Below are 15745 nucleotides of genomic sequence, written 5' to 3'. Positions count from 1 at the left end.
GAGGAGAGCGTGGCTGGTGTTCACCTACTCGAGGGTTCGCACACCGAGTGTGAGCTGGCTCCTGGGAGGGGGGGACACCGGCACTGGAAAGGTGAATGTTTTGCGGTGATGTGGCACTGCTTGTCCCCTGTGCTCCGGGCCACCAGGCTCGCCTCTGCCTTCTGGTTGCTCTTTTCCAGGGGAGTATTTCCATAGATTTCCAAAACAAACACAAAACACATTTGAATGCTTTGCCTGCTCTTAAGATTTTTAAACCACCCAAGGAACCTTACTTGCCTTTTTTCATACCTAGGGTTTTTTAAAAACATTAAAAACCACATTTAAAAATAAATGCCTCATTCTGATATATCTGTCTGCAACTTTTGTTTTTGTTCAAGGCCGAGCGGGCCACGTGTTCTTGCTGCTGTGGTTTGTCGCTCACAAGATGGCTCTTGCGGTGCCTCAGCTCGGCGCCACCCCACACGCTGGCCCTGGGCACGGGCCCTCCTGCTGCGAGGAATGCGCCTCGCTCCCTGGGATCCGTCCTGCGGTTTCCCACTTGCAAAAAAAATTAATAAAATAATCAGGGAAACTCCAGACGCCCACATCCGTTTTGGGGCAGAATTGGCTCATCGTGATTGCAAAAGGCTCTTGACAAAATGCAAGAGGGAGGTGAAAGCCAGCGCGCTCTTCCGAAGGGGAAGTTTGTCCTGATGCAGGGACATCTGGGGACATCGTGCCTGCCCCATGGCAGGGACGAAACAGTGTTACAGGGATACGAGGATGTAGGGATACAGGGATGTAGGGATATGGGGATGTGTTGCCTTCCAGGTTTGCCCTCTGTCCCCACCGGGCGCAGCTCGTCCCCGTGCCGGGGTGTGCGGCAGCACCGCAGCCCCCCCACCCTCGCCTGTGGCGTGTGAGATAAAAATTTCCCAGAAACAGCGTGTCGACGTATGGATTTTGCGAATGATAAGCTCGTCCCCCAGCTCCCAGGGTTTCACCCACACAGAGAGCCTTCACCCCGAAGCTCAGCCAGGCTCTGGGGGCACCCGTGGACCCTGCGGGGCTGGAGCCCCGAAACAGGCTGTGCCCCAATGCCGGCGTGATGCGGGGAGGGGGCCCTGAAGATCTGGGGACTCTGCCTCGGCCACCCCACAAGCTGCAGAAACACACAGGAGAGGAGATCTGCGGAGGAAAAGTCTTTATTATGAGCTGAAGGGGTTCAGAAAATAAGGCAAAAAAAAAGTCCAGCTGGGCTCTGGGACATGGCTTTGGGGCAGAAAATTGAGAGGACGGGTCCTTGCGACTAAATCCCCTAAATCCTGGGCAAGGATGGCCGAGGGCATCCCGTCCTCCTTTCCTCGGTGGTCCCAGTGATCAGAAAGGTGCCCAAGGTGGCCGCCAGCCCCTGTCCCACTCCCTGTGGCGGGGTGGGGGGTGGCTGCACAGACCCCCGGCTGCAGCGCCGTGCCTCTGCCCGGAGGATGCAGCTCCCGGACGGGTGCCCGGCAGGGGCCAAGACGCTGCTAATTAGTAAAATTACATTTGGGAGAAAGCTGGCGGTGTGTGGCGGAGGGCAAGGAGTGCTGGGCACGGCACGGGGCGGTGGGGGGGACACACCGACATAGCCGGAGCTGGGAAGGGAGCGCCCACAGAGTGCCTGGGGATGGACAAATCCCTTTGGAGCCACGGGGCTGATGGGACTCCAGCACCGCCCCAAAAACACCATCTGCCAAAAAAAACCCCCATGGCTTTGCCACAGCATCCCACCGGTGTGAGGGGCAGTGGGCCCTGGAGGGGGCGGGGAGGGGGCAGGGGGGGCTTCATCGGGGCTTCCTTGAGCCGCCACGTACGTATGGAGCAACAACCGCCATGTCCATCGCGTGTCTGCAGGGCGTCCTCCTCCTGAGCCGGCGGCTCCTTGGGCTCGCCCAGGACCACGACCCTGCCCTAGACGCCGGGGGGGGCCGTGGGGCCGTCCTGGGCTGCACTGGGGGCTGCTCCCGTTGCACCCGCCGCTTCCTCGCCGCTCGGATTTTGGGGAGGGGGCTCAGTGGGTTGCTCATCACCCGACTTCTGGCTTCCTTCCTCCTCCTCCTTCTCCTTCTCCTCCTCCTCCTCCTCGGGGGGAGGTTTCTGCTCCCCCCGGGCTCCGTTGGCCAGCGACGCCTTGGGGGGGGATTTGAGGTTCTGGGCGGCGGCGAGGATGTCTGCCTGCAGCTGCCGCCCGCCGTCGAGGGGCTCCTCGGCGCCGGGGTCGGGGGCTTTCTCCGGCACCTCACTGAAAGCCCGGGCCCCCCCCACCTTGTCCCGCTCGTCCACGTACTTCTTCTTGGGGAAGGAGGAGGGGTAGTAGGCGGATGCCTTGTGCTTCTGCCGGACAATGACGGCGGCGCAGATGATGAAGAGGAGGACGAAGGCCAGCGAGCCCACCACCACCACCAGCAGCATGTACTCCTTGAAGAAGTCCACCAGCCCGTCCAGCACACCGCCCGGCGCCGAGCTGTTGGTGACGGTGGTCCCCGCCGCGTCCCCCACCGTCGGGCCGGTCCCGGGTGTCACGCGGCGGACGGGCGGCGCGGCCGAGACCTCCTCGCCGTCCCCGCTGCCCCCGCTGTCGGGCAGCACCGCGGCGTGCCGGGGCGCCGCCGAGCGTGCCAGGGTGGCCGCCACCATCAGCAGCAACATCAGCAGCCATGCACCCATCGCCGGCCGCACCGCCATCTCCCCTGGGGCTCGTGCACAGCGGCCTGCGGGATGCAGAGAGGAGGGAGAAGCATCAACACCCCTAAACGAAGCCCCCACGAGGGACAAGCGTCAAAACACCGACGGCTCCGGCGCTTGCTCCTTCACCCGGCTGAATATCCTTAAGAAAAGCCAAAAAAAAAAAAAAAGCATCTTCGCTTTCCTTGCCCTGCCGCCAGAGCCAGGCTCTGCGTTTGTTTTGCAACGAAGCGCTGCAAAAAAAAGGAAATAGATGGAAAGCAGCTGAATGGAATTGCTCAAGCCTGGGGGACGCGGCGTGCACGGCGGAGGGGACCGGGGCCGCCGCCAAGAACCAGCTTCAGACAACGGTCATTTGGCCGATTAGAAAATTCCTGCAAAATTGAGGTTTCCAGTGGAAACTTTGACACAGGCGACGCCGCAGAAGGGCCGGCGCGAGCGGCATTTCCCAACCGCTTGTCCCGGCGCGGACCGTTACAAACGATTCCCAGCTTGAGGGCGGCTAAAAATAGGTTGGCGGCAGGATTTCACCCCGGTGCCGCTGCAATAGCCGGGAGATGCCAGGATGGGGTGCAGGACCCCCCCCCCCGAGCCTTTGCAAAGTCCGGAGGTGGGGTGCGGGGATCAGGGGGGTCCCGGCTGCCCGAGCATCCCCCCAGTGAAGGCATTCCCGGGGGACGCAGCACATTTCGGCCGCGCCACGTTAACACCGTTGAGCCATTCCCAGAGCCCTCCCCAAACCCGCTCCGCGGCTCCATCGTCGGGGACCCCCTTGGGACAATCCCCTAGCCCTTGAGCCCCCCAAAATCCCAACCCGCCCCCCATTTCCCATCCCCGCCCCCCCCAAACCTAGCCCAGCAGCGCTGCAAAGCGGGAGGGACTCCAGCAGCAGGACTTGGCTTTCAGGCTCCTTCCCGGCTGCAAAATCTGGTTCGCATTAAACCAGAGCAAACAAACGGCGGCGGAGGCGGGAGGTGCCCCCAGACCCCCGACCCTCCCAGCTCACCGCAGGCATCACCACTGCCGTGGGGTCCGGTCTCACTGCGGTAATGGCGGCACCGCCAGGAGAAGGGGTTTTTTTGGGGGGATGGGATGAGCCCCTTCATCCTCCGCCTCTGACACCTTCGCCGCGGAGAGGGGCCCCTCGGCTGCAGCGGGGAGAAGGGTCCCGGGGAAGGCGAGGGCATTAACTTGCCTGATGAGCCGAGCTGACGAGCAGCCATAACAACGGTGGGGCCGAGAGCAGCCCAAATCTGTGCCAAGAGCGGGGCTCATTCCCATGGCCATCACCAGCCTTCCATCCCCATCCCACCGCCATCCCCACCCCCAGACCCACAGCACATCCCCGGATCCAGCCCAGCTGGGCACAGGCAAACCCCGCTCCGCTTCCCTCCGGCTCCCCAAACGCTCGGGAAAGTCACGATTTTGATGTTGTCCAGGCGCAGCATCCTCCGAACCGTGCCCGGGCGCGTGGCCGGCTCCATCCCACGTCCTGCCGCGGGGACCGTGCCCAGCCCTCGCCGCATCCGTGGGGCGGCCTGAGCCCCATTTCAGAGCCACCCCAAAACCGGGGAGCGGGGCTGGCCTTGCCAGAGGGATCCTCACCTCGCCTGCAGCCGCCGCGTCGGCCGGAGGGAGCCGGGAGGATGGGGTCTGTCCCGCACACCTCGCCTCCTCGCGCCCCTTTCTGCCGCCTGCTGGGATGGAGCCTCCTCCTTCTCCCTCTCCTCCTCCTCCTCCTCCTCCTCCTCCTCCTCCTTCTCCTCCTCCTGCTCCGCAGCCTGGGACCAGCTTGTTCTCATTAGGGCCGGTTTGGGGAGGGAGCGTGGGAGGCCGGCGAGGGGCAAGCGGCCCCCAGCCCCCTCCCAGCCAAAATCCATCCAGGAGCTGGGGGGGGGCTTCCCGGCCTCTTGCCCCACCAGCAAAAGGGGGAGCCCCCAGTGCCCCCCCCATCCCAGCAGCACCACTGGAAGGGGATGATTTTTGGGGTGCAAGGCGGGAAGGGGAGTTTGTTGCAAGGGTGTTTTTGCCCATGAGGACGGAGGTAAAACTCCATCCCACGGCCACGTGGCTGAGCCGCCGTGGTGGGACGGGGGTGCTGGCACCCCCAAAACGCCTCCCGGCGATGCCGTGCCAGGAACCCCCCACCCCAGCTGCCTTTCACTGCGTGCCTGGTCCCAGCACCCCAGCCCCGGAGCCTGTCCCCGTGCCCAGCCCTGCAAGAGCAAACCCTCCCGCCCTGCCTGGGGACACCAGCCGGTGGGACACGGCCACCGAGGCCACGCAGCGCCCAGGGGCAGGGCAGGGTGTCGGGCTCGGTACCCCGGCACTATTGGAGGCTGGCAGTGTGGCATGGGGGCAAACAGCCCTTGAGACCCCCCCCCGCCTTCATTTCAGGAGACCGTTTCCTAAATGCCCCAGCCTGGAAATGGTCCGACGCAGGCACCTCTGCCTTGGGGTGCAGGCAGGGGTGCAGGCAGGGGTAGGGGTGCAGGCAGGGGTGCAGGCAGGGGTAGGGGTGCAGAAAACCACCCCTGCCGTTCCCCAGGCCAATGGGGCAGCGACGGCTGCACAGCTCCCCGGGTCATGGCATCCAGGTTGGGGGCCTGGGGGCTTCTCCTGACCCCCCCCCAGCCATCAGTGCTCTGCCCAGCCCCCCGCGGTCCCCTCCGCCCGGGATGAAGTTGCTCAAGAGGCTGCAGCCGCCGGGGGTGACCTCATCCTCTTGCTATTTGCCTCCGCGCGCCTCCCCGGGGGCGGGGGGGACCCAGCCAGAACCCCCCCAAAAAAGCCATCGATGGCGCCTGGGGACTGTGACCACCATGGGGCTGGGGGCAAGGGTGCCCGTCCCCATGGCCACTGTGAAGCCGGAGAGGAACCCGGCGCCGTTTGGGTTTCTCCCGGCGTCGCCAAACGTCATCGTGGCTCCCAGAAATAACGGGTCCGTCCGGCTGTCTGCAGCCGGCGGCTCCGCGCAGCTGCTGGGGCGACTTTTCCCGGCCTTAAGTGATCAGCGCTGAAATCTTAGAGGGGAAGGGGGAAAGGTGAGGGGAGGCCAGGGGGGGAGCGAGGGTGGCCGCGCTGCCGAGCCAAGCCGGCCTGGAGGAGTGCCAGCGGCGTCCGGACTTGCTCCTGCAGCCCGTCCAGGGATGGGGCTGTGATTCCCTTCTGTGTGTGCATCCTGGCCGGTGTCCCCACCCCTCCTCATCCAGGGTCCCCACCACTCCTCATCCAGGGTCCCCATCTCTCCTTGGCCAGGGTCCACATCTCTCCTTGGCCATAGTCCCCATCACATCCTGGCCAGCATCCCCATCCTTCCTTAGCCAGGGTCCCCATCTCTCCTCGTACAGGGTCCCCATCCCTCCTTGTCCATGGTCCCCATCCCATCCTGGCCCGGATCCCCATCCCTCCCTGGCCAGCACCCCCATCCTTCCTTAGCCAGAGTCCCCTTCTCTCCTTGTCCAGGGTCCCCATCACTCCCTGGCCAGGGTCCCTGTCTCATCCTGGCCAGCATCCCTATCCTTCCTTAGACAGAATCCCTGTCACTCCTCATCCAGGGTCCCCATCCCTCCTTGGCCATGATCCCTGTCCCTCCCTCGCCAGCATCCCTATCGCTCCTCGCCCAGAGTCCCCATCCCTCCTTGTCCAGGATCCCCATCCCTCCCTGGCCAGCATCTCCATCCCTCCTCGTCCAGGGTCCCCACCCTTCCCCAAGCCATGGTCCCCACCGCCCCCGTCCGGGGTCCCCATCCCCGCCCTGGACTCTTCCCGGGGCGGCAGAGGCACGGGGACGGGCAGCCCCGGGTGCCAGCGCCCACCGGCCATTACGATGCCGTTTTTGCCTGCGGCTGGGGAGGGCTCTGCCCCTCGGTGTTGGGCAGGGCTGCGCCGCCCCGGCCCCACTTTGTAATTTGGGGCAGCTGGAACGCGGGGACCCGCAGGGCTCGGCTCCGTGGCGCAGCCGGCCCGGGGTAACCTGCAATTTGCGACATTTCGGCCCTGCTCTGCTTGTAATTTGCTTCACTGGGCTGCGCTTTGCTGTGCCAGCGAAATACGCGGGGCGGGGGGGGAACGGGCTGATCCTGCAGAGCTGCACCGGGGCGTGCAGAGCACCGTTGACAGCCCAGCACCGCGTCACCCACAGCCCCGCATCACCCACAGCCCCGTGTCACCCACAAGGACCGTGCACCCCACGCTTGCCGGGGCGGCGTGTCCCGAGGTCCCTGCTGTGACACCGCTCCGGCTTCCCGCAGATTCCTCTGCCGTGAGCTGGGAGATGGCAGCCCGACAGGACCTGCTGAGGATGCCAAATAGGGCGATTCCCGGCTCCTGGCAGCTGACACAGACTCCAGCGGTGGAGGAAAGTTTATCCTCGCCGCTCGCTGGGCTCCCGGGGCGGCAGGCGCAGGGCGGGCACGGGGCTGGGCAAGGGCAGGAGCGATCCCTCCAACCTGCACCCGTCAATTTTTTTGGGATCCACCATCCTCATCCTCACCTGGACTGGGGGCAGGGGCTGGACCAGCTGCTGTGGGGTGAAGCCCGATGGTGGGATCATCCCTCCGCCTCCAAGAGAAAGTGGGGCTGGGGCTGACAGTGGTCCCCATGGGCTCCCCTTCCCCAGCCTGGCCCCGAGAGCCTGGGGGCACACAATCCTCCGTGCCCGCTAGAGCCATGAACTCCTGCGGCAACTTTTTGGCAGGGCAGGTGCTGGCATCTGCACGTGTGGGGACACAGTGGGGTCAGAGCAGGACGGCATCACCAGGGACCCCGCGGCTGTGGCATCCCAGCTGGGGACCGGCCACCGCCGCCGGCTGCAGATCCCCTCGCCCACGCTGACTCACCCGTAAACATTTACATTCTCAGGCTGCTCGGCCCCAGATGGAAAATATCCGAAGTGGAGTGCGAATGTAAACAGGCGGCGGGGCCGGGGCACAGGTGAAGCCACCGCATTGCCAACCCGCCCGTGGGACGGCCACCGCTGAAAGCGGCTTTCGAGGTGGTGGCACACCCAGGGCTCGGTTGGGGACAGGGTGGCACAGCGATGTCTCGAGCGCCTGCTGGAACGCTTCACTGCCCAAGTGTGTGCTGCAAACACTGAGGGAGGCGTGAGCCGGCTGGTGGGGCAGGGATGGGGACGTGGGATGGGGATGCTGAACATGGCAGGGTGCGGATGGAGGGATAGGGACGGTGAGCCTGGCCACAGCAGGGATGGGAATGGAGGGATGGGGACATTGAGTCCAGCTGGGGCAGGGATGGGGATGTGGGATAGGGATGCTGAGCCTGGTGGGGCAGGGATAGGAACGTGGGGACACAGCCTTGGCAGGGCAGGGACACTCCTGGGCTATTTCTGCTCCCTTGGGTGTCTCTCCCAGGGGCCGGGCACAGGGAAGGGGTCAGGCTGGTGGCTCAAGGGAGGTGGGACCTGGGGGCAAATCTGAGCCCACTTCAGTCCCCAGGTACAGGAGAGATGGTGGGACCCTTGGTGGCTGCTCATGGCCCTGCTCTTCCCCATCCTTCCCGGTCCCAGCCACAACCAGGCAGGGACAGCCCGGGGCCAACGCCGCCCTACGCGGCCGAGAGCCTGCGACCACCATTTGCTCACTGGGGACTAGCTGTAGGCGCACCGGCAGCTCACGGGACCACCTCGAGAGGCGGTGACGGTCCCGGACGTGTCCCCTCGCCTCGCTGTGGGCGACCGCAAGGCAGGAACACGTTACACCACGAACATGCCCATCCCCGTCCCCCCTCCCCGGCGTTTCCGCCCCAGCACCGCCACCCTTTCCGCTCCCATGCCGCGGCACGAGGCCGAGCCTCACACAGGGAGGGGGTCCCGGGGGCTGCGGTCCCCAACCCCCCTGGGGTCTGGCTCCCTGCCTGGTGAGGGGTGGCCGCGGATTTCATTTCTGCTCCCCCCGGGGATGCTGGGGCTGCTGCTGCGGGAGGAGGATGGAGAAGCGAAATTTCGGCAGGGGATGTGGGCAGGTGGTGGAGCGGGGAGGGGGCCGGGGGGCTGGTGGGTGCCATCCCCACCAGGAAGAGACTCCCACATCCTGGTAACGCTTTAATGGGGTCAGCCTGGGGGGGCTGAGCTCGCCCCGGGGGAAAGCACCTCCCCATCGCGCTGGTCCAAGTTAAAACATGAACCCAAGGGGATGGGGGTCCCCTGCCTGCGGCTCCGTGAGCAGCATCACCAGGGACCGGGCACCCTGCCCACCACGCCACCGGCCCTCCCGATGCTCTGGGATGCAGGACGCTGTCCCCGCGGCTCAGGAGTGCTCTGGCAGAAAGCTGCTGAGAGTCAGGTTGTCACCATCGACCTCGGAGCCACCGTCGAGCAGCAGCTTCTGCCGCCGGACAGGGGCGGGCTTGGGGCCGTTGGTGGCCATGTCGCCGTCGGGCAGCAGGGAGGAGATGCAGACCATCTCGGTGGGGCTGAGGCGGTGGTGAGCCGTCCGCGCCCGCCGCCAGAGCAGGGCGCCCAGCACCCCCGTGCACACCATGAAGATGGCGGCCACCAGCGCCAGCAGCAGGATGGCCAGCAGGCACTTGTTCATCACCCTCATGGGGTCCCAGGGCACCGCGGTCCCCCTGGGCTTCGTGTCCCAAGGGGCTGAACGAGTCACTGCAGGAGGGTCTCCGGCTTTCCTGACTTTCTTGTATCCTGTGGTGGTGGGACCGAGGGCAGAGGTGCTGTTGTCCGTGCCGCCGGCCACCGTCCCCTCCTTGCTGGGCGACGTGAGCCAGCTGGGGACGGTGGTGATGCTCTTTTGGGGTGCTGCCTGTGTGCTGGCTTCTGCCGGCGGCGCAGAGCCCAGCAGCAGGTCAGGACTGGGGGAATCGGTTTCGTGCAGGGGATCGGCCGCAGCCGGCGTCGGGAGCGCCTGGTGCAGGATGGCGTCGGTGCTGGGCGCTGCCGGCAGCTCGGAGCTCAGCAGTGGGTCAGGGGGATCGGTCTCATCCAGGGGCTCGGCTGTGGTCGGTGCTGGGAATGCCCGGCGCAGGCTGGCGGAGGTGCTGGGCGCTGGCGGTGGCGCAGAGCCCAGCAGCAGGTCGGGCTCGGGGGAATCGCTCTCGTCCAGGACGTGGGCTGTGGTTGGCACCACCAGTGCCCGGTGCAGGCTGCCGTTGGCAGCAGGCGCTGGTGGCGGCGCAGAGCCCAGCAGCAGGTCGGGCTCGGGGGAATCGGTTTCCTTGCTGCCGGGCATCATGGTGGCAGCGTGGCCGTGCCCTGGCGCGCCGGTGGAGCCGGGCTTCTGCCCGCCATCGTCCCTCTTCCTGCGGGAGAGCGGCAGGGGCTCAGCCGGCGCCGGCCCGGCCGCCCCCCAGACCCACTGCTCGCCGTGGGTCTGCCCCAGCTCCGGCGGCGGCACGGCCCCGCACGCCCACAGGGTGCTCAGCACCAGCATCACCAGCACGGCCCAGCCCGGCGCCATGGGACCTGCGGGGGGGAACAGAGTGGGCGGATGAAATCGGGGTCCCCGCGCCAGGGTGCTGAGCTCCGTCGTTCAGGCTGAGCGTGGCCCCGGGGAAGGACGTGAGCGAAGCGTCCTCCTGCCCTCCCGGAGAGGGGCCCTGCGTTTTGGGGGGCTGGAGGATGTCAACGCCGGCCTCCTCCAGCCACGGCCGGCGGAGACGCGCTGCCTCCATCTGCGGGACCCCGGCCCCCCCACCCCGGCTCCGCTTGAGAAGAAAGTTTTGAAAAGGAAGCTGTTTGTCTGGAAATGGGAAACGAGCCACGACGGAGACGGCTGCTGCGGGATGGGCAGTTGCAGGATGACTCCCCCCGTGCAGAAATGAAACCGCAGGGATGTCGCACACGTTTCAGTCGAACCCCCCCCCCAGGGCACCCGTCCTCCCGCTCCGCCAGCCGGGCTGGCACGGGGCTGCCGGGCTGAGGCCACCATGTGCCTGGGCATCTGCGCCAGAGCAGGAGGAGAGGCAACCCCCACACCAAAACACCCCAAATCCCCCCCCTCATTACACCGGCAGCCCCCCAGTGGCCCCGGTGGGTGGAGGCCAGCCAGGTCCCTGTGCCCAGCACCCGGAGCCGATACATGCTCCCCCAGCGCCAAGCATCCCCGGGAGGCTCCCACATCCCCAGTGCACCCACCCACCTCCTAAAAACCCCAGGGACCAGCACTGCACGGAGCGTGGCCACCCCCTGGGGACCCGTGCACGCCCCACGGGGGGCCCCGAGCATCCCCTTGGCACCCACACCATCCCCGGGGCCGAGACCCGATCCGGCGTTCCCCCGCTGGGACTCACCTCTGCCGGGGGAAGCCGCGGGACCCTGAGCTGCAGCACGGTCAGGCATCACCAACAAGGGTCCGGCTGCGCCGGTGCAGGGGCTCCAGGGCGGCCGCGGGGCCGGGCAACCGCCGAAAGCCGAGAGGCGTCGCGGGCCGCCCTCCACCTGCGCCTCCCGCCCGGGCAGGGAAGGGAAGGCGGGCGCGGAAGAGCGGCTGTGGTTTCGGAGAGCCTGGCGGGGGAAGGACGTCACGCCGGGAGAGGGGCCACTGAGGGCCGGGGGCTGCCTGCACCCACCAGCGCCCCAAAAAGTGGCCTCCAGCCCCTCCCCGCTGCGCCGGGTGCCCTGTGGGAGCCCCGGGGCCCGCTCAGCCTCCCCCGGCGGCTCTGCCGAGCTGTGTGCCAGGGCTCGCACCGCCCCGAAAGCAGAAGTGACGGCAAACACGGTGCCTGGGCTGCCAGCACCTCCCCCCCCAGGCACCATGTGGGCCCAGATGGGATGGGGGGCAGGTCCATGGAGGTACCCCAACACCGGGAAACAGCCTTCACACATGAGGAGGAGCAGGAGAGGGAGGGCCTGGCTCAATGCATTTGCAGAACCTTCGTGCCAGGGCCCTTCTCTGGCCGCTGATGTCCCCAGGATGGCAGCCGGCGGACAAGGAGCTCTCAAGGGGGGCTGGGGGGTCCGCTGGGCTGTGTCCCGGCTGCCCCGGCTGGGAAATACCCCACCCTCACGGCGAGCACTGGCGGAAGGTGCAGCCGCAGGAAGGATGCTGCAAGAGCGCATCCGCGGCAAACGCCCTGCGGCTGCTGCACGGGGCCGTAAACAACCCCACCGCCTCCGCCGGGCCCCGGCAGCACCCTGAACCCCCCGTACCGCGGGCTGGATTCACCCCATCCCTCCTGGAAACCTCCTGGCCACGGGGGCTGGAAGAGGGTCCCGGTTCCTGCCGCCCCCACATCACTGGTGGGCACGCACGCACAGAAAATGGGGTTTGGGGCTGCAGGAGTGGGTGCGGAGGGGGGGCGAGCATCCCCCAGGAGGGGTCCAGGGTGTGCGTGGGGAGCATCGGCTCTCCGAGAGCATCCCTGTCCCGTCCCCAGGCACGGCCGAGCCTTCGGGGCTGTGCCGACGGCATCTGAAGGCGGTTGTGAAACGCTGGGTGAAACGCCGCAGCCCCGGGGAGGTCGCGCCGGGGGAGGGCTCAGCCCTGGCCGGGGACCGAGCAGTGCCATTTCCAGCCTGGACACTCTTTGCCGTTGCAGAGTTTCCTGCACCCTCGAAGCAGGTTTCAGCCCCCGAAGAGCAGAACGAGCCCTCCCAGCTGCCGGGCAGCCCCCAGCCATGCTGTTCCTCCCCGAGACCACATCACCCCCATCCCCGCTACCCTGAGACCCCCCCAGCAAGTCCGTGCCATCAAGTCCCGCGTCCAGCCAAGCTCCTGGGTTTACTTGCAGGGAAATCACCCGTGAGTCCATGAGAACGCCAGGGGTGGGCCCCGGCTCTCTGGGGGCAGAGCAGATGGGAAGGGGAAGGGAGGGGTCCCGGAGGACAGACCCCGCTCAGCCGCAGCCCCACACGCTCGGGTTCCTGTCCCTTACCCACGGATAAGGGTCGTGCCATCATTTAACACCCTGCTGATTGATAAAACCTAAAGCGCACGTGCTAATGGGCAGCAGCGGGCGCAGGACGCAGAGAGTCAAAGAAAAAGCAAACCAGAGGAAGTTTATAATCAATGACTTTTATCTTTTGAAAATGGAAGCAAATATTTGGACAGATACTATGGCCGCTCTATAAGAGCGCATCTTTCAGGACTTCACTGGTTCTCTTCTGGGATATCACGGCTACAAAAAGCTTCAGGCACTGACTCCGGTTGAGCCTGGCTAGGCATCAGTTCATTTAAATAAAATACAGGCTATAAACTAAAAACCAGGGCGGCCTTTCCTCCGCCCTCCTCGGACCATCTCCCACACACCCACCTCCTCTGGGCATTTCAATCCAGCGTCTCAGAAAACTGATTTCCCTCCAATTAGAAAAAAACCAAAAAATCCCCAAGCGCACAACCCTGAAGTCACACATACAAATCAACACAGAGATCACCGTTTGGGGGAGCATTACGTTTGGCTTTGTTTTCCAGGAGACAAAAAAAAAAAAAAAAAAAAAAATCGAAATAAAAATACACATCATCTCAGCCATTTACTGCAATACAAAAACGTCACCAAACATTCAAATAACCCGGAGCATCTGGACCACGAATCCAGCATCAGCGGTGACGGACACAGGGCAGGGGACGCTCGTCCCTCCTGCTGTGCTCGCCACTTAAAACAAAGCAAACCCACTTTTATGAAGCTTTCATGCTATGCAATTATAACACATCCGCTGTCTCTCCGCGTCCCGTTCTCGTGCCTCTCCAGCTACGTCGCCTGGCCGTCCCCACGCTGTGGTTTCGCCTTCACACACACAGACATCCCTCCAGAACAGAGAATCCTTAATCTGTAAATTCTGAACATGCAAACACTGGAAAAAACGGAGAATTTGAGGATTGCTAGCTAACCTAATGGGAAAAAAAAAAAAAAATTAAAAAAAAAAAAAAATCACTTCAGCCTGGATGAAGGGACGGGCTCCCCCCCCCGCTGAGCGGCAGCCGCCGGGGATGCCCTGGGCGGGGGGACGCTGCTGCGGCGTGGCGGTTCCCAAGCACACACACGTGCACACACACCGGGGACGCAGTGAGCCGGGATCGATCCCAGCTGGGACAGGTACGGAGGCTCCTCAGCCCGAGAGCTCTCGGGCACCAGATAGTCTTTGCCCACCTTTGGATTGGACACGGGTTGCCGATGTTTCCCTGGCACCGCGGGGACGGGCAGCCCCAGCCCGGCCTGGCCGAGCTCGCGGGGGTGGCACGGAGCCTCTTCACGGCCAGGGACACAGCCTGCGAGCAGGGACAGGCGCCTGCCCCGTCCCCGACATGGGGGACACCTCACCCGAGCAGAGGTTTGCCGAGATGAGGCATCCAAGAAATCCCACGAGGAGCTCGTGAGCCCGGGGCGCTCACGGGGGGTCTCTCCTCCAAGAATCTCAAAGGACCGTGTGAGAAACCAGTTCTCCAAACTGGGATCAAAACCGCCCTCCCCAGTCCCTTCCACTCCGAAGGCCTGGGAGTGCAGGGGGTCTGGGGACGGAGGTCACTCGTCTGATCCGGGAACAAGTAATTTCTTAATTTCTACAAAGTTTTACGGCGTGGTGGGGTGGTGAGGCAGGGACGATGGAGAGGGGTGAAAAAATAATAAAAATAATAATAAAAAAAAAAAATAACGGAGGCATTTTGCTTGCGGAGACCCGTCATGATAAAGTCACCCAGCTACTGCTAATGCTGCTTTGGAAGCAGAGTCTAAATTTCTAACACCAGAACTAAGGCGAGGGGCCAGAGAATTGCAAGCTCGCGGATTTTCGAAAGCTTCTTAAAGCCAATGAGCCGAAGAGCGCGGTGGTGCAGAAACAGAAGTATTTACAGCAAGGCAGAGAGCTGAAGCAGACGCCAGCGAGAACCCGGTGACTGCCAACGTCCCACCGCTCGCGTCTCCCATGGCACACCTTAAACTTTGGACTCCACGGATAAAGGTAAAAACACTTCCTGCGTGAAAGTAAACTTCCGCCTCAAAATAAAAAGAAAACCGGCAAATAAAACACGCCCGGTTTGGACATGGGTAGAGGAATCCAAAACATGGGACTATTTTAAAAGGGCAGCGTGATGCTAGTTTAAAAATTCTGTAGGGTGTAAAAGGAGAAGAGGCATTTTGTGGCACGAATCACCTCATTCAGAAACGGTTTTGGTTTTGGTTTGTTTTTTTTTTTTTTCCTTTAAACTGTCAGACAATGGTGAGGGAGGCAGGAAAGGCAGCTTGTACGATCTCTGAGGGGTCTCAGCAGCAGCCTGGGCCGCACTGCAAAGGAAACCGATCTGATTGTTCGAAATTGTCAGATTTATACAAAATAGCTTCAGTTTTGTTCTCTGAACAGTATAAACACCCACCCCGCGCGCACACACACACACGCACACACACGCAGTGCTGTCCCTTTAGATTTAAAACACAAATACTGCAAAGTGGCAAATAAGAAAAATAAAAAGCAACTTCTTTTTTTTTTTTTTTTTTGGCAACTTTAAAAAAAATGGTTAAGAACAAGGTGGCATTGGTCCCTAAATCTAGAAAAAGATATTTGGGCACAACATTGAAAGTCAGAATGGATTTGTTTTTGAAGAATTCATAACATCTGGAAGAAAAAAAAAAATACTGTAAAAGTAGCACTTATTCTTTTTGACTTGTTTGACACAGTCACATAAATTCATTAAAACATCAGGGGGAAAAAAAAAAAAATCTTTTCACTAAAAAGCTTGGCTTTTAATCATCGGCTCTCGTTGACGTGAATTTAGGAGAACAGGAAAGCTCGTACTGGAATGCTGCACGCTGCTGCTTGCCGAACTGGGGAACTGGAATGTGCCTGGGCTGGCGGCGGGGCCAGCGCCGCTCGCCCCGCTCAGTCCGCGATCTTTGCCATCTGCTGCTCCAGCTTGGAAATGCGCTCGTCTTGGTTGGTGATCGTGTCTTTTATAGATTTCAGCTCTTTCAAGATCTCATCCAATTTGGCTTCGTTTTGCTGGAAGACAAGACAAGACACGTATTTGCTGGGAGAGCCGGCGGGACGCGCTCTGCAGACGGACGGGAGGTTTCAAAGCCAGGGGCTGCTCTGACCGGGATGCTCGCGAGCCGTACACCTGCCCGGGGGCGCAGG

General features: G+C 63.1%; 3 protein-coding genes across 4 annotated transcripts in view; all 3 read right to left on the bottom strand.

Moving 5' to 3' along the window:
• Nucleotides 1-746: 746 nt before the first annotated feature.
• On the bottom strand, nucleotides 747-4413 carry TMEM119 (transmembrane protein 119). The gene is made up of 2 exons (XM_054219351.1): nucleotides 4312-4413; nucleotides 747-2732 (listed from the first exon to the last, which is right to left on the bottom strand). The coding sequence occupies exon 2, from the start codon at nucleotides 2704-2706 to the stop codon at nucleotides 1933-1935; it is 774 nt and encodes a 257-aa protein (XP_054075326.1). The 5' UTR covers nucleotides 2707-2732; nucleotides 4312-4413; the 3' UTR covers nucleotides 747-1932.
• Nucleotides 4414-8754: 4341 nt separating this feature from the next.
• SELPLG (selectin P ligand) lies at nucleotides 8755-11740 on the bottom strand. The gene is made up of 2 exons (XM_054219786.1): nucleotides 10972-11740; nucleotides 8755-10144 (listed from the first exon to the last, which is right to left on the bottom strand). Exons 1-2 carry the CDS (start codon nucleotides 11738-11740, stop codon nucleotides 8973-8975), a joined length of 1941 nt encoding a protein of 646 aa, XP_054075761.1. The 3' UTR covers nucleotides 8755-8972.
• A 936-nt stretch (nucleotides 11741-12676) lies between these two features.
• The window catches only part of CORO1C (coronin 1C), a 61081-nt gene continuing 58012 nt past the window's right edge, over nucleotides 12677-15745 (bottom strand). For both annotated transcript variants that reach the window (XM_054219337.1, XM_054219338.1), the window contains exon 11: nucleotides 12677-15610. In XM_054219337.1, coding sequence (XP_054075312.1) covers nucleotides 15491-15610 — 120 coding nt within the window. In that variant the 3' untranslated portion in view covers nucleotides 12677-15490. The remainder of the gene's footprint in view (nucleotides 15611-15745) is intronic.

This window comes from Rissa tridactyla, chromosome 13 (assembly GCF_028500815.1).
Source record: "Rissa tridactyla isolate bRisTri1 chromosome 13, bRisTri1.patW.cur.20221130, whole genome shotgun sequence".
Lineage (NCBI taxonomy): Eukaryota > Metazoa > Chordata > Aves > Charadriiformes > Laridae > Rissa > Rissa tridactyla.
This window is presented reverse-complemented; position numbering and strand designations above follow the sequence as displayed.